Below are 21644 nucleotides of genomic sequence, written 5' to 3'. Positions count from 1 at the left end.
TGTGTGTGTGAACTCTTGAACCATTTCCAATAGCCCTCACCTGTTATTGGAAATGGTTCAACAGTTCACATACACACACACATACAAGGAGACAGGGATGTAAAAGAGGAGAAGATAATAATAATAGTAATAGATTTTGGTTTTGTTTTATTATTAATTTCTTTTAATAAAAAAGAAGGGAATTATTTATTTATTTATTTATTTATTTATTTATTTATTTATTTATTTATTTATTTATTTATTTATTTATTTATTTATTTATTTATTTATTTATTTATTTATTTATTTATACTTCTATCCTGCCCAGTCCCAAAGGGAATTATCCTAACAATAAGGGCTAAATAATCTTAATAGCCTATGTAATCCTCTTTGTGAATATGGTAATAAAAGCATATCATTAGCATAGAGCAAGTTGCTACAGTAAGTATTTAGATCATCAGCATGTGTGCTTGCAGGTCATTGATTTTTAAACTAAACAATAATGGTGCCACAATACACCCTTGTCTTACCCTTTTATTTGTGTGAATCCTGTTAGTCAAAGCCCTATTAACCCCATACCTCACCCCAGTGAAGGGCTACCAATTTTTTTACTACCACATTGTGGGCTTGGCTTAAGCAGGACACCCTGCATTTCCTTTCAACATCTTTCAGTGCAAATTGGGTGCTCTGGGGTAGAGCTCCAACCCACCCCTGCTGTACCCTCAAATTACTTGCGACAAATGCATAGACAATAAAATGGAAGAAAATGTTAAACTACTAACAGTAAATATAAATGAATTAAACTCCCCCATGAAAAGAAAACAAAGTTACACAAAGTTAAACAAAATGTGGATATAATTTGTCTGCAAGAGGTGCATATCAAAAACCAATACAAAAAATGTTTAGAATAAACTAAATCAGGTAAATTATATGTCATTGGCAGACCCCCCTCAAAAGGGGGATAGCTGTATATATTTAAAAAATAACTAAAAACAAGACTATACAGATGACAATGGAATAATATTAATGATTGAAGTTAAAATGCTATTGGTGGTGCTCCAAATGAAAACCGGAAGAAATTTTATAATAAATTGCCTAGAAAATAATAGAATATTATTATTTGGGGTGGAGAATATTTGTTTATTGTGTGATTTTAATGCAGTCATAGACATCAATAAAGATTATAGAATAAAAATCCAAAGAAGAAAAAATCCTTTACCAAAATCATTTTTTGAGATGAGCCACGAATTAAATTTAGTAGATAGCTGGAGAGAGTTAAATCCAGAAGAAAAGGAATATACTTTCTAGTCTAATTACACAAATCATAGTCCAGGATAATGAGAACATATTATTGAGTACAACTTGAGTTATTAAGTGAATATATCATATGACTGAGTTCTGACTTCCTGCTGCTTCCAATTTGCTTATGGAAAGCCAGCAAAGGAATATTTGGCAACGGTCTGCTAAAAATAGGACATATACAGTCCTCCCATCATTTAGTCCCTAGTTAACTAAATTAAGGTTCGTTATACCCAACTTCCGTCATCGGCACAATTGAATGCCTTTGTATAATGTATTGGGCTGTATCCAATCCGCGCAACCGTGGAGTTGCGCACAGTCACGCAGTGCATTTAAAACTTCACTCGAAGTCGGCCAAGAAGAGTGACAACGTTCCGAGAGGAGTTGCCTTGCTGAGTCTATTAGACCGGACACTAGAGGGCGTCCATGGCTACGGCGTTTGGTCTGGACGGCGGCGTCTTGGAACATGAGGACTGTGGTCCTATCCGACCTGGGTTGAGGGTTGTCACAAAGTAGCAGTCCGGATTGAGAAGCGTCTACACTCTCGCTACTCAAGACTTTAGCGGGACAACGCTGACTCGGGAACTTTGTCTTAATCGCTCCTCCTTTCTTTTTTATTGTTTGTGGCGAAGGAGGTGTTTGAATGCTACAAGCTGCTGGGAGGGCGTTTTCTGCTGCTGATCCTGCCTCCTCAAAGTCCAAGCGCGGGCGGCAGGCAGGCAGGCGGCCACGCAGCTCTCCGCTGCCGCAGAGCCAACAATAAAGGCCTTTTCTTAGTGGGCGTGCGAAGAGGCGCACTTTGAAAACTAGAAAATGGCTGGATTTCCCTGCGAGGGCAAGCGGGATGGATTTAAATTCATGGTGGCGGCGCTTTCGGTGGCCTTGGTTTATTCTTATAACATCGATCTGGATCATCCCGTGATTTATCAAGGACCCAATAACTCTTTCTTCGGATACTCGGTGCTGGAGCATTATTACGACAATACTCGGTGGTGAGTATTGAGTCATACCCGAGAGAGGGAGATGGGAACACACCTTTTCTTTATTCAGCCCAAATTTATATATCTTCACCCTTACTTACTTCCTCCCATTCTTGAAAAAAGAAAAAATGTAAAGAAGTTTGTTTCAAATGCAAACTTCCGATAAACCAGGGGCATCAAGCTCAATTTCATGGAGGACAGCATCAGCATTGTGATTGACTGGTGTGTGTGTGTGTGTGTGTGTGTGTGTGTGTGTGTGTGTGGTTTTTACGTGATTGGCATGGCTAGCTCCACTGCTGCTGCGCTCACTCATTGGCCAGGTTGCTCAATATCTGTGTGGGAGGGCAAAGTATGTGGATCAGAGGGAGGGCACTCCCTCTCCTTGAGAGGGACCCAGTTTTGTAACCAAAGCATCTTCAGTGACAAGATGTGAGTGGGAGACTACCAGGAGAGGTCAGGAGGGGGTGACGGGACAAAAGGCTGGCAAAAGGCAGCAGAGCTGCTGGTGGCCAAGTGCTTAGCAGGCTTTACTTCAGACCCTCACTTTCTATCATCTTCCTTCCTTCCTTCCTTCCTTCCTTCCTTCCTTCCTTCCCTTCATTTCCTTCCTTCCCATTCTCCTTTCTTTCTTCTAATTTCCATTCTTTTTCTTTCCTTGCTCTCTTGATTAAATGCCACTTTTACTATAAGTTTGTGGCCACTTATTAGACAGAGAACAAACCAGGCTCAATTTATTTCATGCTTGCATTTCCTGGGGCCATCCACAGACTACAGTATAGCAAACTGTCAAAATGATAGCTTTAATAGTTGATCAGACTTTCTGTTTTTTATGTGCAACAGATTTAGTATTTAAGAAGTTAGTTGCTTATATATACTGTATATTAGTTTCTTATGTGTGTGTTTGTGTGTGTGTGTATCACATGTTTTTGCTGAATTTTTAAAATTAAGGGAGACTAGGATAGCGCTATTTCGGCCTTGTCCTGGCCTCATCAGCTAGCCATACCCTTACTGGGATTTGATCCTGGGGCTTCTGTCTTGTAAGGCAGAGAATTAATCTCTAGGCCACCAGATCTGATCCCTATATGTTGATCCAACAGAAAAAACATATAGCCCCTCCCTGGTACAAAACTGAAGGGATCAGATCTGGGGGCCTAGAGGTTAATTCTGTTAATTATGGCTATCTATCTATCTATCTATCTATCTATCTATCTATCTATCTATCTATCTATCTATCTATCTATCTATCTATCTAATCTGACAAAGCAGAGTGGGAGAAAATATTTTCTTTTGCTCTATTTCTAGACCATGCAAGATCCCTACAGGAGAATCTTTTTAGGATGGATGGATGGATATATCCTAAAAAGGCTCTTGTGTAGGGACCCTGCATGGTCTAATTATATGTGTGTGTGTGTGTGTGTGTATACATGCATATACACACACACATCCTAAAAAGGCTCTCCTGCAGGGTCCCTTCAGGGTCTAATTTAGACTGGAAAAAGAGCAAAAGAAAATATTTTCTCCCACTCTTCTTTGTCCTATTTTCCCCACTGGAAATGGCAGTTACAACACACAAGAAGGGGATACTTTCCTAAGAGCTTACAAATCAAGAATTTTAATGTGTCATTCATTAAGTGCACATATGGTATCTGAGGGTGGGGAAGGATATGGGGGGGGGGGGTAGTGATTGAACAGGCCTCCCCACGGACTCTTCCTATGCAAACATCTGAATAATCTCTGTTGCTGGGGTTTTGGGGTTTTTTTGCCTTAGAAGAAGGGAGAGGAGAGTTGGCTCAGAAATGCTTTTCATGCTCCAAACATGTTTGGAGCTGTATAGGGAAGCTTTTCAAATGGAAAGGTTAATGGAGTTGCAATTAAGTGAAAATAAATGGGCGAAATTGGAAAAACAGATAAACGGGATGAACAATAGAGAATTAATTTTTAGGAAGTGGAATAGGAGTGATATAGGTAAATTAATAGGCCCAATGAAAGGGACTATGGAAATTTGGAAAAAATGGCAAGGGAAAATAGGATTATATAAATCTAAACTGTCATCGCTTTATGTAATAAATAGAGAAAACGAAATTAACTTAAATAGGGTTATAGGAGAGTTGAAGGGAAGAGGGATAACTAAGATAGAACAGTTATACGAGAAGGATGGCAGGCCAAGTAGAAATCGTATAGAATGGTGGTTAGGTAAGGGAAGGTGGCTACAAATAAATGCAATATGTAAATATCTAAATGAAAGGGAGAATAAAGAAGTATTATGGCGAGAGGAGACAGGGTTAGAGAAAATAATAAGAGAAAAAAGTGAGGGGATAAAGGCGCAAGCAACTAATATATACAAACTGCTAGTGCAGTCAGATGGGGATACGATTGATGGATTGGCAAAATGGTGGCAAAATGAGATATTAGTAGAGGTACAAGAAATGGAAAATATAGTAGAAGATATAAGGAAAATTAAAAATACAAGAATTAGGGAAATGAGAAGGAAAATATTACATAAGTGGTATTTCACTCCCGTTCAATTTGCACATTTTCAGCAGAATGTCAGGGGGAATTGTTGGCATGGTTGTCAAGATAAAGGAGTGTTTATGCATATGTTTTGGGAATGCCCGATAGTGCAGGAATTTTGGCAAAAAGTGAAAGGATATCAATAGAATGTTAAATATACAATGGACAATCACTAAGGAAATGGCAGTACTAGTAAAAAGTAATGCGATGGGAGAATTTAGAGAAATAAAAAAAGCAGCAATAGAAAGCGCTCAGGCAGTAATGCGATGGGAGAATTTAGAGAAATAAAAAAAGCAGCAATAGAAAGCGCTCAGGCAGTAATAGTTTTGGGTTGGAAGGATGCGACAAAATGGACAATGCAAAATTGGTATAGGTACATGGTGGACCATATTCAATTTGAAATTATGGAAAAAAGGATAAATTTGGATAATGAAACTGAGTTGGGACAGCTGATGGGACGGTGGGACAAGGTAAGACGATATATGACGAGCAGAATCCGAGACCAAGCTACAAGAAATAAACTGGAATCACTCTATAATATGTAAACAGATATATTGCTCTTGGGTTAAGTGGATTATACAAGAAATACCCCCAATTTGGTGGTGGGGAATGTGTGTATGTCGGGGTGGTGGGCACAACTCACAATTCACTACGCACTGTTTTATGTTGTGTGATTTTAAATTGTTAAAAATCAATAAAAAAATATATTAAAAAAAAAAGAAAAGAAATGCTTTTCATGCTGAGAATGGACGTTCGTCGGTGCTATAATATTATGCGGGTTCAGGCTCCCACCCTCTTTTGCAGAGAGTCAGGGACCCTGAAACTTCCATTCTTGGTGGAAAAAGTGTTTGCCGGTCTCCTGTTCCCCCCCCAACTACTTTCTACTTAACTACTTAGTGGGATTTCATTGTCCCACGGAGCACGCACACTTGTATACAAGTGGGGCAAGAGAAAAAAGGAGCAAAAGAGCAATCTGATGCAATCTGTGTGTATGTATGTATCTGTATGGGAAAGAGAGCGTGATCCATACATCAAATGGGACATCAAAGCTGCTGGCAGTGGCAGGGGTGGCAAAAACCATCTGAACAGTGAGATGGTAGTGGGTAGAGGATGAAGCAAGGAGGGCTTCCTACCTGGCTAACTGGCTGCCACAAAGCCTTGCTATTCTTCTCTTCACTGTGTCCCCCCACATGGTCAAGCAGCTTCGGGCTCCACGTGACAGGGTCATTCCTGCCACTATCCGCAGATGTGAAGGACTTGCCCCGGAGTGCCTCCTTGTTCAATTGAAAGCTTTGCTCAGCCTTCAAACAGTAGGGCCATCCATGGAATTGGAATTGACAGGGCACAGAAACCAACACCGGTCCTGGTGTGCTGATCACTTGCCTGTGATAGTTTGACTGCTAGCCAGTCAGGTTGCAGACCAGATAGGGCTGACTGGTTAGGGAGGGGAAAGTCATAGTTGCTTAGGCGGCTGCCACCACCGCTAGCAACTTGAATGCCCTCACTGAAGAAGGAATCTCTCTCTCTCTCTCTCATATATATACACACAAATAGAGTTTGGAGAACTCCCCCCCACACACACACTCTGTCTCACTGCAGTGGAAGTTGTGGCACTTGTCGTTACTGTTTCCTGTTTTTTCTGTACATGCTATGAGCCGTCCTGAGTCCTCGGAAAGGGGCAGCATACAAATCCAATTAAATCTTAAAAATCTTAAATCTTTAGGGCCTGGCTGGTGGGGCGGGGGTAAGCCGGTGCGGGGGGAGAAAGCTCTGTGCCCCGCCTTCATCCTTGTGGGCCCGGAATAGGGGTCATTCCTCTATCCTGGTGCCTCTTGACCTCTTAACAGCCTTCGATACCATTGACCATGTATCCTTCTGCAACAGCTGGAAGGGTTGGGAGTGGGAGGCACCTTTTTTAAAAAAAAATAATTGTAATTTTTAAAAAACATAACCAAAAAATAATAGACAAACATTTACAAAGTACAAAAACAAAACAATAATAACAAAAACAACAATACAACATCGTTACAAATAACAATCCATGTATAATTTACATCATCATGAGAGGAGGGAAAATAAAACTTCTTCTGTTATTAAATGTCTTTATATTCTGGCAAATACAACTGGTATCCACTATTAATCATTTTGGTTGTCCATATTTTATCTATAATAGATTATTTTCTAGCCGCCTTATGTGTAATCTTTGTTAGATATTTAGCTCCCTAAAGATCTTTATTTTTATATTTATATTGCACACATATCATACCCAGTTTGTTATACTAAAAAACCCACAACTAAACCAATTATTATTATCATATTTTTATTTGAACTTTCTCTTCTTCTCTTAAACCAGTCATAGAAAGAGTTCCAAATTTGATAATAAATAGAATCTTCTTTATTTCTTAATTTAAGTCTTAATGTGTCTGCCTCTGCACAGTCCATGATTTTTTTAAGGATCAGTGAGTCATCCGGTATATTAGGTTGCTTCCAACATTGAGCCACTGCCATTCTGGCTGCTGTTAGTATATGTATCATTAAATAATACAGTGGTCCCTCGATTATCGCGAGGGTTCCGTTCCAGGACCCCTCGCGACAGTCGATTATTCGCGAAGTAGCGGCGCGGAAGTAAAAACACCATCTGTGCATGCGTGATCTCTCTTTTTTTTAAAAAAATGGCCGCGCATGCGCAGATGGTGGGGCGACGGCAGTTCGGAGGCTGGCAATGTTTACTTTCCATGCCGGCCATCCCCCCCCAGCGCCTCCGAGCTCCTCGCCGCTACACCCCGCCCGCCCGATTCGCCCCTCTCCCCGATTCGCCCCGTTTTTTTGCCCTCCCAAGTTGCTAGCTCTCCCCGATTCGCCCCTCTCCCCGATTCGCCCCGTTTTTTTGCTCTGCCCAACCAAGTTGCTAGCTCTCAGTGAGGAAACTTTAGTTTGTGATTCCAAACTTCATTATTAACCAGGTTTTTTGCTCTGCCCAACCAAGTTGCTAGCTCTCAGTGAGGAAACTTTAGTTTGTGATTCCAAACTTCATTTTTAACAAGGTTTTTTGCTCTGCCCAACCAAGTTGCTAGCTCTCAGTGAGGAAACTTTAGTTTGTGATTCCAAACTTCATTATTAACCAGGTTTTTTGCTCTGCCCAACCAAGTTGCTAGCTCTCAGTGAGGAAACTTTAGTTTGTGATTCCAAACTTCATTATTAACCAGGGTTTTTGCTCTGCCCAACCAAGTTGCTAGCTCTCAGTGAGGAAACTTTAATTTGTGATTCCAAACTTCATTATTAACCAGGTTTTTTGCTCTGCCCAACCAAGTTGCTAGCTCTCAGTGAGGAAACTTCAGTTTGTGATTCCAAACTTCATTTTTAACCAGGTTTTTTGCTCTGCCCAACCAAGTTGCTAGCTCTCAGTGAGGAAACTTTAGTTTGTGATTCCAAACTTCATTTTTAACAAGGTTTTTTGCTCTGCCCAACCAAGTTGCTAGCTCTCAGTGAGGAAACTTTAGTTTGTGATTCCAAACTTCATTATTAACCAGGTTTTTTGCTCTGCCCAACCAAGTTGCTAGCTCTCAGTGAGGAAACTTTAGTTTGTGATTCCAAACTTCATTTTTAACAAGGTTTTTTGCTCTGCCCAACCAAGTTGCTAGCTCTCAGTGAGGAAACTTTAGTTTGTGATTCCAAACTTCATTATTAACCAGGTTTTTTGCTCTGCCCAACCAAGTTGCTAGCTCTCAGTGAGGAAACTTTAGTTTGTGATTCCAAACTTCATTATTAACCAGGTTTTTTGCTCTGCCCAACCAAGTTGCTAGCTCTCAGTGAGGAAACTTTAGTTTGTGATTCCAAACTTCATTATTAACCAGGTTTTTTGCTCTGCCCAACCAAGTTGCTAGCTCTCAGTGAGGAAACTTTAGTTTGTGATTCCAAACTTCATTTTTAACCAGGTTCGTAAAAAGCACTTAAACAATGACAGAATAAAAACCCCCAGCCCTCACCTGTGTTTGAATTTCATTCACTCAGTCATTCATTCATTCTTCTCTATGCCACTCAGTCCCAACACTGTCAACCCACAAATTACCATTTCCCATCCCCTTAATGTACTGTACTGTACCTCTACCTGTACCTGTAACCTGTACTGTACACATTGAATAACACTTAGTCATCCTGATAGAAATAACAAAAATATTTATTTACAGTTTTACATTTTTTTTGGGGGGGGGTTAGCATAACTAGGATAAATCGGGATCTTCTTCTATCACCATGTCTACAATGGACGCTGCAGGTGATGTTGTGGCAGACCTCTTGGTTTTCGTGACAAACATAGTTATGGGCAGTTGTTGGCGCTTTTTCTTTTCCTTGGCTAACATGGCTCTGTATGGTGCAATGGTGTTGTCAAGGGAGGCCTTAAATTGAAAATAGCGAGTCATGTGGGGATCCCAAAGTTCCGCCATGCGTTGGAGATTTGCAGCAGCTTTGTTCATTTCTGCAAGCCGCTCAAGCGTTAGGCCAACATCTTCTTGTTCCTCAGCTTCTTCAGCTCCCTCTTCCTCCTCTTCTTCACTCGCTGACCTGGTCAGCTCCTCCAGATCTCTGTCTGTCAGCAGTAGGCCATGCTCATCAAGCAAACCATTGACTTCCTCTGGTGTCATGTCAACGAAGCCTTCTCCACCCAGTGCCTGTGCCAGCTTCACAGAGTTCTGGACTGCAGCATCTTGAATTTCTTCGGGATCAAATCCCCTGTGAGCATGCACCACTTCTGGCCACAATTTCTTCCAGCAGGCATTCATTGTCTGTGACTTCATATCCATTAAGGCACTCTGAATGTTCGTCAGACAAGATGCAATTGTGTACTGACGCCAGTAGGCCTTCAATGTGAAGTTTGCATCAGCATCCATTGCTTCCACGATGCTTGCAAGAGAATTGCGCATGTACAGTGCCTTAAATGCGCGGATAACACATTGATCCATTGGCTGGATAAGCGATGTGGTGTTTGGTGGCAAGAATTCGACTTGCACCCCATCATCCTTGCTTAATAACGGTCCCTTGTTCTGGCTCTGTGAGCCCAACCTTGGGTACTGGTGATGAATGTAACTCTGGCCCTGGACTCAGGTTGCTGCTGCTCAACGCCAGGTCGGTGGTAAATAAAGCTCTCCTCATCCGGGACCTGATCCTGGATGAGGAGGCCGACCTGGCTTGTATTACTGAAACCTGGCTGGGCCCAGAGGGAGGTGTTCCTCTCTCTGAAATTTGCCCAGCCGGGTTTCAGATATGGCATCAACCTCGACCCCAGGGAAGGGGGGGAGGAGTGGCTATTGTAGCCAGGGAGAGCCTTTGCCTGCGTAGGCTCATTGCTCCGGAAATTGCGGGTTGCGAGTCTCTCTTGCTGAAGTTGGACTTAGGGGTTCAGGTGGGCTTATTTCTCACGTACCTGCCTCCCAGCTGCGTGTCAAAAGCCCTGCCTGTGCTACTCGAGGAGGTAGCCGGGTTGGCGGTGGAGTTCCCCGGACTTATTGTCCTGGGGGACTTCAATCTGCCGTCGCTCGGCGAAACCTCTGGGTTGGCACAGGAGTTCATGGCCACCATGACAGCCATGGACCTGACTCAAGTAGTACAGGGTCCGACTCACGAGGGAGGGCACGCACCTGACATGGTATTCCTTTCCGAGCAATTGAGTAATGGTCTGAGATTAAGGGGCTTAGAACCATTGCCTTTGTCTTGGTCAGACCATTTCCTACTACGGCTCGACTTCCTGGCTCCAATCCTTCCCCGCAGGGAGGCGGAACCAATGAAGATGTTCCGCCCCAGACGCCTGATGGACCCAGAGGGCTTTCAGACGGCGCTTGGGGTTATACCAGAGGCACTTGTCCACAGTTCGGCGGAGTCTCCTGCGGAGGCCTGGAATACGGCTGCTGCGGAGGCTCTTGACCGGATTGCGCCTTTGCGACCTCTCCGTGGCGCTAGACCCCGTAGAGCCCCATGGTTCAACAAGGAGCTCCGGGAGTTGAAACGCCAAAAGAGACGTCTAGAGAAGCGATGGAGGAAGAGTAGGTCTGAATCTGATCGAACACTTGTAAGAGCTTTTATTAAGACTTACAAAGTGGCGCTCAAGGCGGCAAGATGCGCGTACCATGCCGCCTTGATTGCATCAGCGGAATCCCGCCCGGCCGCTCTGTTTAGGGTGACCCGCTCCCTTCTTAACCAGGGGGGAGTTGGGGAGCCCTTGCAGAGTAGTGCCGAGGAGTTTAACACGTTTTTCGCTGATAAAGTCGCTCAGATCCGGGCCGACCTCGACTCCAATTGTAAAACAGTGTCGACTGACAACGAGTCAGTCGAGGTGACTGGGGCACGTACTTGTCCACCTGTCTGGGAAGAGTTTGATCTGGTAACACCTGATGAAGTGGACAAGGCCATTGGAGCTGTGAGTTCCGCCACCTGCTTACTGGATCCGTGTCCCTCCTGGTTGGTCTCGGCCAGCAGGGAGGTGACACGGAGCTGGGCCCAGGAGATTACCAACGCTTCCTTGGGGAGGGGAGTTTTTCCATCACTCTATAAAGAAGCGCTTGTGCGCCCCCTCCTCAAGAAGCCCTCCCTGGACCCAGCCGTACTTAACAACTATCGTCCAGTCTCCAACCTTCCCTTTATGGGGAAGGTTGTCGAGAAGGTGGTGGCACTCCAGCTCCAGCGGTCCTTGGAAGAAGCTGATTATCTAGGTCCCCAGCAGTCGGGTTTCAGGCCCGGTTACAGCACGGAAACCGCTTTGGTCGCGTTGATGGATGATCTCTGGCGGGCCCGGGACAGGGGTTTATCCTCTGTCCTGGTGCTCCTCGATCTCTCAGCGGCTTTCGATACCATCGACCATGGTATCCTTCTGCACCGGTTGGAGGGGCTGGGGGTGGGAGGCACTGTGCTCCAGTGGTTCTCCTCCTACCTCTCTGGCCGGTCGCAGTCGGTGTTAGTGGGGGGTCAGAGGTCGGCTCCAAGGTCTCTCCCTTGTGGGGTGCCTCAGGGGTCGGTCCTCTCCCCCTTGCTATTTAACATCTACATGAAACCGCTGGGTGAGATCATCCAAGGACATGGGGTGAGGTATCATCAATATGCCGATGATACCCAGCTTTACATCTCCACCCCATGCCCAGTCAACGAAGCGGTGGAAGTGATGTGCCGGTGCCTGGAGGCTGTTGGGGCCTGGATGGGTGTCAACAGACTCAAACTCAACCCGGATAAGACGGAGTGGCTGTGGGTTCTGCCTCCCAAGGACAATCCCATCTGTCCGTCCATCACCCTGGGGGGGGGAATTATTGACCCCCTCAGAGAGGGTCCGCAACTTGGGCGTCCTCCTCGATCCACAGCTCACATTAGAAAACCATCTCTCAGCTGTGGCGAGGGGGGCGTTTGCCCAGGTTCGCCTGGTGCACCAGTTGCGGCCCTATCTGGACCGGGACTCATTGCTCACAGTCACTCATGCCCTCATCACCTCGAGGTTCGACTACTGTAATGCTCTCTACATGGGGCTACCTTTGAAAAGTGTTCGGAAACTTCAGATCGTGCAGAATGCAGCTGCGAGAGCAGTCATGGGCTTACCCAGGTATGCCCATGTTTCACCATCACTCTGCAGTCTGCATTGGCTGCCGATCAATTTCCGGTCACAATTCAAAGTGTTGGTTATGACCTTTAAAGCCCTTCATGGCACTGGACCAGAATATCTCCGAGACCGCCTACTGCCGCATGAATCCCAGCGACCAATTAGGTCCCACAGAGTGGGCCTTCTCCGGGTCCCGTCAACTAAACAATGTCGGTTGGCGGGCCCCAGGGGAAGAGCCTTCTCTGTGGCGGCACCGACTCTCTGGAACCAACTCCCCCCAGAGATTAGAACTGCCCCTACTCTCCCTGCCTTCCGTAAACTCCTTAAAACCCACCTCTGCCGTCAGGCATGGGGGAACTGAAACACCTCCCCCGGGCATGTTTAATTTATGCATGGTATGTTTGTGTGTGCGTCTGTTAGTTTATGGGGTTCTTTTAAAGCTTGTATAAATTTTAAAGTTTTCTGATTATTTATGATTTGTTCTATTCTGTTGTGAGCCACCCCGAGTCTTCGGAGAGGGGCGGCATACAAATCTAAATAATAAATAAATAAATAAATAAATAAATAATGTTCATGTTCCAGGTGATCATGGCCTCCCGCATTGTCCATTAGGAGAAGCACTTTGAAATTGAGTCCTTTGCCAGCCAAATAAACCTGCACCTGTGGGATGAAGCACTGATGAAACCAGTCCCGCGTGAGGGGTTTTGTAATCCATGCTTTAGGATTTTGCATCCAGTACACTGGCAATGAATTCTTATTTCTGTTCTTGAGGGCTCTTGGATTTCGTGACCTATAGATTAGCCCTGGCTTCAGCAAAAAGCCTGCTGCATTCCCACACATGATCAAAGTCACCCGATCTTTCATGGCCTTAAAGCCAGGGGCTTTGGCTTCATCTTGCATCAAGAAAGTCCTTGAAGGCATCCTCTTCCAGAACAGGCCTGTTTCGTCCATGTTGAACACCTGTTCTGGAAGGTAGCCCCCTTCTGCAATTAGGTCTTTAAACGTGCCCTGGACAAAGTTTTCGGCTGCACCTGTATCTGCTGAGGCAGCTTCTCCGTGCAATGACACACTCTTCAGGCCATAGCGCCGTTGAAATTTCTCAAACCACCCTTTGCTTGCTGTGAATGTGGCTGGGGCTGAGGCTGAAGAAGCAGAAGATGTTGACGGCTGGGGGTCTCCAGGGTCATCAGCGCCTTCATCTACAGAGAATGACAGGAAAGGGAGAGAGAAGTGACTTGAATGAAAGCATACAGTCCTTCCTTCCATCCATCCATCCATCCTTCCTTTCTCTCCCTCCTTCCTTCCTTCCATCCATCCATCCATCCTTCCTTTCTCTCCCTCCTTCCTTCCATCCATCCATCCATCCATCCTTCCTTTCTCTCCCTCCCTCCTTCCTTCCATCCATCCATCCATCCTTCCTTTCTCTCCCTCCCTCCTTCCTTCCATCCATCACTCCTTCCTTTCTCTTCCCCCTTCCCTCCCTCCCTCCTTCCTTAAAAAACACTTAAATACACTTATAAAAAACACCAGTCCTTACCTCGGTCTACCCCATCTGCATCTGTGTCTTCAAGACGGTTGTACAATTGCTGCGCCTTGGTTCGGATAGTGTTCGTATCCAAAGCAATGCTCTTTTTTCGGCAGTCTTCTACCCACACAGACAAACCAGCTTCCATCTTCATAAGGCGTTTGTTTCTAGGCGTCACTACTCTTTTGGCAGCCTTGTTGAATGATATCAGAGAAGTTTGCCTTATCTTCTTCTCATCTTTCTTAATGTATCGCACAGTCGATTCGTTGAGCCCATAATGGCGACCAACCTGTACATTAGAATGTCCCGCTTTCAGCATGTCCAACAGTTCAATCTTTTCCTTGATTGTCAGCATCTTCCGGGTCTTTTTAGCATCGCCGCCTCCACTCCGCATGGAACGTTTAGGTGCCATCTTCAAAGAAGTCTTCACAAACAGATCCAAGAAACAGATCCCAGACACAGATCCAAGAAACAGATCCCAGACACAGATCCCAGACACAGATCCAAGAAACAGATCCCAGACACAAATGCAAAGCACAACAACTCCAAGGCACAGATGGAAGACACAGCTCGAAGGAACGGCTCGAAGGAACGGCTCGAAGAAATGGCTCGAAGAAACGGCTCGAAGGAACGGCTCGAAGGAACGGCTCGAAGGAACGGCTGCAAAAACTTTTGCAAAAGTTGCAAAACTGATTGCAATGGCAAAGCTGATTGGCCGAGATTTCGGCCAACCAGCAATGACGCGTGACGTCATTGGGCGGGAAAAACCAAGCACGTATTTTTTTTTTTAAAAAAAAATTTTCCCCGGAAAATCGCGATGTAGCGTTCGCGATGATCGAGATGGTAACAATTGCTTTAAACATAGCGAAATAGCCCTTTCGCGATGCTCGAGGACGCGAAACTCGAGGGTTCACTGTACTTATCTTTGTCTAATTTCTGATCTATAATTCCTAAGAGGAACGCTTCTGGTCTTCTATTTATTTTAATTTTAACTACAGTGTTCCCTTGATTTTCGTGGGTTCAAACTTCGCAAATAGCCTATACCACGGTTTTTCAAAAAATATTAATTAAAAAATACTTCGTGGGTTTTTTTTCTATACTATGGTTTTTCCCGCCCGATGTCGTCATATGTCATTGCCAAACTAATAATTTTTGAAATAAATAACAAAAAAAATTATTGTTAATAAATAATTATGTTTATAAATATCAGGATCACGAAGCGTCTTATTCAATGGTGAGTACCAGTAATAATGGTGAGTAAATGGTTGTTAAGGGAATGGGAAATGGTAATTTAGGGGTTTAAAGTGTTAAGTGACGGCTTGTGATACTGTCCATAGCCAAAAATGGTGTATTTACTTCCGCATCTCTACTTCGTGGAAATTCGACTTTCGTGGGCGGTCTCGGAATACATCCTCTGCGAAAATCGAGGGAACACTGTATATCCATTATCCATTTTTGTATCTTAATCCAAAATTTCTTAATCTTTGGACAGGTCCGCCAAATATGATAGTAAGTCCCCATGATTTCCTTACACTTCCAACACTGTGGCTTTATTCCAGTATACATTTGCGTTAGTCTTGCCAGGGGGAGGTGCCATTTATAATACATTTTGTATAGGTTCTCCCTATATGCAGTTGATTTTGTTAATTTATAGTTTTTAGACCAAATTATATCCCACTTATCTAGATTCATACTATAACCAAAATTTCTGTTCCAATTATGAATATTACCCGTAACTATATACTCTTCCATTTTATAATTCAATAGATATTTATAGAGTTTGGAGATAATTTTTTTGTCCTGTCTTAAGATTATTTTATCAAGTTCTATTTCTCCCTTTTGTATTCCTATTTTTCTTTTATCTTCTTGATATTTTGATTTTATCTGAATATATGGCCACCAATCCACTCTTACTTCATTTTTTTCTAATTGTTCTCTAGTCTTCAATTCACCTCTTTCATCCAACAATTGATAATAGTTAACCATCCTATTAAAGTTTTTGGCGTTCGGGTGCATCATGGCTTCCATGCTGGAGAACCATTTCGGAATTTGTGAATAATGAGCTCTTTTAATTTTGGTCCAAGTCTCATAAATTGAATTTCTGATAATATGTTGTCTAAAATATTTATGGGTTCTGTCTTTCCCATCCCATAAAAAAGCATGCCATCCTACCAACAGGTCGTGGCCTTCTAGCAGCAGCAATCTTTTGTTCTCAAGTTTAATCCATTCTCTTAGCCAATCGATGCTCTATACATAGTACAGTTCAAAATTGGGTAATCCAAATCCTCCTTGTTCTTTTTATTATCCTGCAAGTATTGTGTTTAAATTCTATTTTTTTCCCCTACTCATATAAATTTTGTTATAATTCTGTTTAATTTTTGGAAAAAAATCTTTCTTCAGGGCAATTGGAATTGTTCGGAACAAATACAGTGATACCTTGTCTTACGAACTTAATTGATTCTGGGACGAGGTTCGTAAGGTGAAAAGTTCGTAAGATGAAAAAATGTTTCCCATAGGAATCAATGTAAAAGCGAATAATGTGTGCAAGCCCAAAACTCAGAAACCCAGAACCCAGAAACTCACCACTGCAGGAGGCTTGAGCCTCCCAGTCCTTCCCGACCCTCCCGCACATCACCCTCAGCTGGAAAGATCCCACATAGCAGGCCAGCAGAAGTTGCCTCCCGAGCCCTCTTGCCTGGTGGGAGGCAAAATGCTGGGGTGGGGGTGTCAGGCTGGCCCTCCTGCCTCCCCCCTAGCTAAAAATGCAAAGCTGGGCAGCCCCCCAGCCGCCAAAGGAGGCTTAAGCCTCCTGGTCCTCCCCGTCCCACTGTTCCACCCATGTCCGGCAGAAGCTGCCTCCTGAGCGCTCTTGCCCAGTGGGAGGCGAAGTGCTAGGGGGGGGGGTGTCAGGCCGGCCCTCCTGCCTCCCCCCCCAGCCAAAAACCCAAAGGTCCCTGCTGCAGCAGCCGCTGCAGGAGGCTTAAGCTTCCCGATCCTCCCTACCCCTCGCCCGTGGCCAGCAGACCTGCCTCCCGAGCAATGTTCTCTCTAACATGCGTAGTGCGCTGGGGCACAGGGAAAAACCAAGCTCAGCCCAGAGTTTTCCATGCCAGCGCGATGGAGCCGGTGCCCCGTGGCCTCTAAGCCCTGCCCGGCTTCTCCGGCTCTGTCGGCTCCCCAGATGGCCTTGACGTCAGCGGGCCCCTGTGCCCGGGGGGGCACGTGCAAGCCCCTTGCCTCCACCGCCTCCTCTTCCACTGCCCTGCTGCCTGAGCCCATTTACAAGGGGTTGGTGGAAGATCCAATGTCACTTTTACTCTTCCCCCCCCCTACCTTTAGCAAAAGCGACATCTGGTCTTCCACCAGTCCCTTGTAAATGGCGGTGGAGGCAAGGGGCTTGCACGCGCCCCCCCATGGCACAAGGCGAGCACGGCGGTCAGGGCAGCAGAGGCCCCCTGACATCAAGATCTGCAACAACCAGCAAAGCTGCTGACAGCAACCACCCGATCGATGTGAAGGAGTCTCAAAAGCCTCCTGAGGGGGTTTAAAGCAGGGCCTAGAAGATTACCCCCTCCTGCATTTTGAAATGGAGAATCCAGCAGTCAAAAGAGATGCAAGCTGTCCATTGTGAGTGCTGAGACAATGGGAGGAGTTGTGAAACTTCGGAGAGAGGGGTGGGGGTTGGGGAGGGAGGGTGAAGCTTCGGAGAGGGAGGATGAAAAGGCGGGAGGGGCTGGAGCCGAGTGCCTGGCAGCACGTCTCTTCCCCACCCCGTTTCCCTCCAACATGGCCAGGTCTCTCTCCCCCCCCCCCCCATTTTGTAGCCAATGGAATCTGCCCCGGGACAATCCTTCCTTTATTTCTTTATTGACCAAGTGTGATTGGACACACAAGGGAGGAAAGATAAACAAATGAGAGAGTGAAGGGGGAGAGAGGGAGAGGACGCAGGAATGAGAGAGACCTGGAAGGAGAGAATGAGAGAGAAGGAAAAGAGAGAAGTGGAGAGGAAGGAAGGAAGGAAAGAAGGAAGGAATGTACCATCTAATTTCCCATGAATAAAATGCAGTATTTTCTTAGTAACTATTATCAGTCATCCCAAAAGTTGCAAAAGTTTTTTTCCCTAATTTTGTCATCCAGTTACATACATTTTCTTTTAGTTAAATTCCCTCCTTAATGTTCCTTCAAAAAGTACAACACCAATTATATTTCTAACTAATTTCTAAAATTAACCAGTATGCCAAAGTGCTAAATTCAATTCCATTTATGCATTAATCCAAATCAGTACCACCTACTCATATCTTATTATAATCAATACTTCTAATTTTATTAAAACAGATCAGCAATTCCTACATTCATATATCTAAATAGAAAAATAGAAGTTAAAAAAAGAGCAAACAAAACAATACTCCAAGCTTAATCAACCCTTCTCAAACTTCAATTTCTTCAATCTGAGCAGAACTTTTCTTTTTTCTTTTTTGTATCCCCTTTTAATCCCCTTTTCCATTTTATTCTTTCTATTCTTCCTTCTAGGAAGAAAGAATTTTGTTAAAAATAAAGGGGTTATTGGATCAAACTTTGGACACTTGACAAGTTAGTTATGATGGTGGCCATGTCCTAGGGTTATATGAACATCTTTTGGGATGTTCAAGCAGCTGCAGGGATTCACTTAATGACTGTGGCAAGAAAGGTGGTAAAGTGAGGCAGAACCTCCTTGGTTCATTTACTGACCGTTCAAAGTCGCAACGGCCCTGAAAAAAGTGACTTATGGCCCTTTTTAACACTTAGGACCTTTGCAGCAGTCCGATGATTGGAGGATCAAAACTTTGCTGCCCTTTCATTTTTATGACTGTTGCTGTGTGTCCTGAGGTCACGTGACCCCCTTTTGTTTCTAACCGATCCATGCCTAGGCATGGAAATGTGCCGCTCAGACATTATACTTTTCTGCTCACACCGAAAAAAATGAGAGGGAACACTGCTCCCAAGTGCTCTTGCCTGGCGGGAGGTGAAGCGCTGGGGTGGGGGTGTCAGGCCGGCCCTACTGCCTCCCCCCCAGCCAAAAATGCAAAGCCGGGCCGCCCCCCAGCCGCTGAAGGAGGTTTAAGCCTCCTGGTCCTCCCCGCCCCTCTGTCCTGCCCCTCGCCCGTGGCCGGCAGAACTGTCTTCCGCACGCTCTTGCCCGGTGGGAGGCGAAGTGCTGGGGTGGCGGGTGTCAGGCCGGCCCTCCTGCCTCCCCCCCAGCCAAAAGCCCAAAGGTGTCTGCTGCAGCAGCCGCTGCAGAAGACTTAAGCCTCCCAATCCTCCCCACCCCTCGCCCGTGGCCAGCAAAACTACCTCCTGAGTGCTCTTGCCCGGCGGGAGGCGAAGGGGTGGGGTGTGTCATGACCCCTCTTGCCCATCAGAAAGAGAAAGGGAAGGAGAAAGAGAGGAAGGGAAAGAGACAGGGGGGAGTGTGTGTGTGTGTGTGTGTGAGAGAGAGAGAGAGAGAGAGAATGGCTGACTGCCTCTCCTTTGCAATGGTACCCGAAGCTGCCTGGCTATTTCATCCCTATTCCAGGGGAAAGTCCTGTCCCCCCCCCAACTTTCGTTACTTATCCAGGACTGGCAACTGTTTCCCTTCCCTTCTCAGGCAAGCTTTTAGATAGATGGATGGATGGATGGATGGATGGATAGATAATGGATAGATAGATAACGGATAGATAGATAAATAGATAGATAATGGATGGGTGGATGGGTGGATGAATAGATAGATAGATAGATAGATAGATAGATAGATAATGGATAGATAGATATAGAGATAGATAGATGATGGATGGATAGATAGATAATGGATAGATAGATAGATAGATAGATAGATGATGGATGGATAGATAGATAGATAGATAATGGATAGATAGATAAATAGAAAGATAGATAGATAGATAGATAGATAGATAGATAGATAGAAAGAAAGAAAGAAAGCCCCAACTTTTGTTACATATCCAGGACTGGCAACTGTTTCCCTTCCCTTCTCAGGCAAGCTTCTAGATAGATGGATGTATGGATGTATGGATGTATAGATAGATAATGGATAGATAGATATAGAGATAGATAGATAGATAGATGATGGATGGATAGATAGATAATGGATAGATAGATAGATAGATAGATAATGGATAGATAGATCAATAGAAAGATAGATAGATAGATAGAAAGAAAGAAAGAAAGAAAGAAAGCCCCCACCCAGGTTTTGTGAGGGCCAGCCCATTGCCAGGCAATAGCTCCGGGAAAGACAGGGAAGACCCCCCCCATCCAACGGAAACAGTTTGATCCTCGGCAGCCAGGTGAGTCTACGCGGCTTCTACACGTAGAAATCGCTCCGAGTCCTCCTGAGTCCTGACCTCTCTTGCTTATCAGAAAGAGAAAGGGAAGAAGAAAGAGAGGAGGGGAAATAAAGAGGGGGGAGTGTGTGTGTGTGTGTGAGAGAGGGAGAGAGAGAGAGAGAGGGAGAGAGAGAGAGAGAGAGAGAGAGAGCTATGACCTTCAATCCGAGTGGCACGCCTTTTTGATGGCAGACATAGGTAAAGTACCATTAGGTCACATTACATACGAAAAACTTTAATTAACCCCTGGAACTTCATTAAAAAAATCCATTACCTCTGTATCCCGAAATGGATATCCCCAACAGAAGCAATTATATGCCCAAACGCATTAATTAACCCTTGACAAAATAATAACATATGATCAACTATTAAATGAAAATAATGATCTAATCCCTAAACAAAAACTTGTGGAAACAGATATTAAAGTGGATTGGCTACTACCTACAAATTAAATCAAAATATAATGAAGATAAGAACAAATTCGGCTTTCAAAATAACAATCTCCTTGATAAGATCATTTTTGGTCTACAAAAAAAAGAAAGAAACATATATAATTTCCTCCTTCAACATGATATGGTAGAAGAAATAATTAAAGGACCCATTATAGCTTGGTCACAAAATTTTGGATATACTTAAATGAATGGGAAAAAAATTGGACTGTCAACTGCAAACTAATGATGGCAACTTCATATAAGAAAAATCATTACAAAATGTTTTACAGATGGCACCTGCCACTGGCTAGACTTGCAAAAATGTATCCAAATTTATCACCTCTATGTTGGAAGTGCAGGGAAATCACCCAAAAATATTGGCATAAAATTAAAACTATACTAGATCAGATCACCTCCCAGACCATCCAACTAAAACCTGAACTATTTTGATTAGGAATCATAAGTCAAAATATTAATAAAGAAAACAGATATACAGTCATACCTCGTCTTACGAACCTAATTGGTTCCAGGGGGAGGTTCGTAAGATGAAAGGTTCGTAAGACGAAACATTGTTTCCCATAGGAAACAATGTAAAGTCAATTAATCCGTGCAACCAAAAAAAACCCCCGCAAAAAAAGGCGTTCGGCGACTGCTGGGAAGCCGCGTGGCTATTTTAAAAGGTGACAGCCGGGCTGGGGGGCTTCCCAGCAACCTCCCGAACCCCGAACCCGGAAGTTCGGCAAAAGTTCGGGGTTTGGGAGGTTGCTGGGAAGCCCCCCAGGCCGGCTGTCACCTTTTAAAACAGCCGCACGGCTTCCCAGCAGCTTCCCGAAGCCGAACGCCAAACCCGAACTTCCGCGTTCGGCGTTCGGCGACTGCTGGGAAGCCGCACGGCTGTTTTAAAAGGTGACAGCCGGCCTGGGGGGCTTCCCAGCAACCTCCCAAACCCCAAACCCGGAAGTTCGGCAAAAGTTCGGGGTTCGGGAG

General features: G+C 44.6%; 1 protein-coding gene across 1 annotated transcript in view; it reads left to right on the top strand.

The window, feature by feature from the left end:
• Positions 1 to 1682: 1682 nt before the first annotated feature.
• Positions 1683 to 21644, top strand: part of LOC139155636 (integrin alpha-9-like) — a 101639-nt gene continuing 81677 nt past the window's right edge. Inside the window, exon 1 of the mRNA XM_070730851.1 lies at positions 1683 to 2270. Within this exon, the coding sequence (XP_070586952.1) occupies positions 2092 to 2270 (179 nt within the window). The 5' untranslated portion in view covers positions 1683 to 2091. The remainder of the gene's footprint in view (positions 2271 to 21644) is intronic.

Source organism: Erythrolamprus reginae, unplaced genomic scaffold (genome assembly GCF_031021105.1).
Source record: "Erythrolamprus reginae isolate rEryReg1 unplaced genomic scaffold, rEryReg1.hap1 H_37, whole genome shotgun sequence".
In the NCBI taxonomy this organism is placed as follows: domain Eukaryota; kingdom Metazoa; phylum Chordata; class Lepidosauria; order Squamata; family Dipsadidae; genus Erythrolamprus; species Erythrolamprus reginae.
The sequence above is the reverse complement of the archived record's forward strand: the minus strand, read 5'-3'. Positions and strand labels throughout refer to the sequence as shown.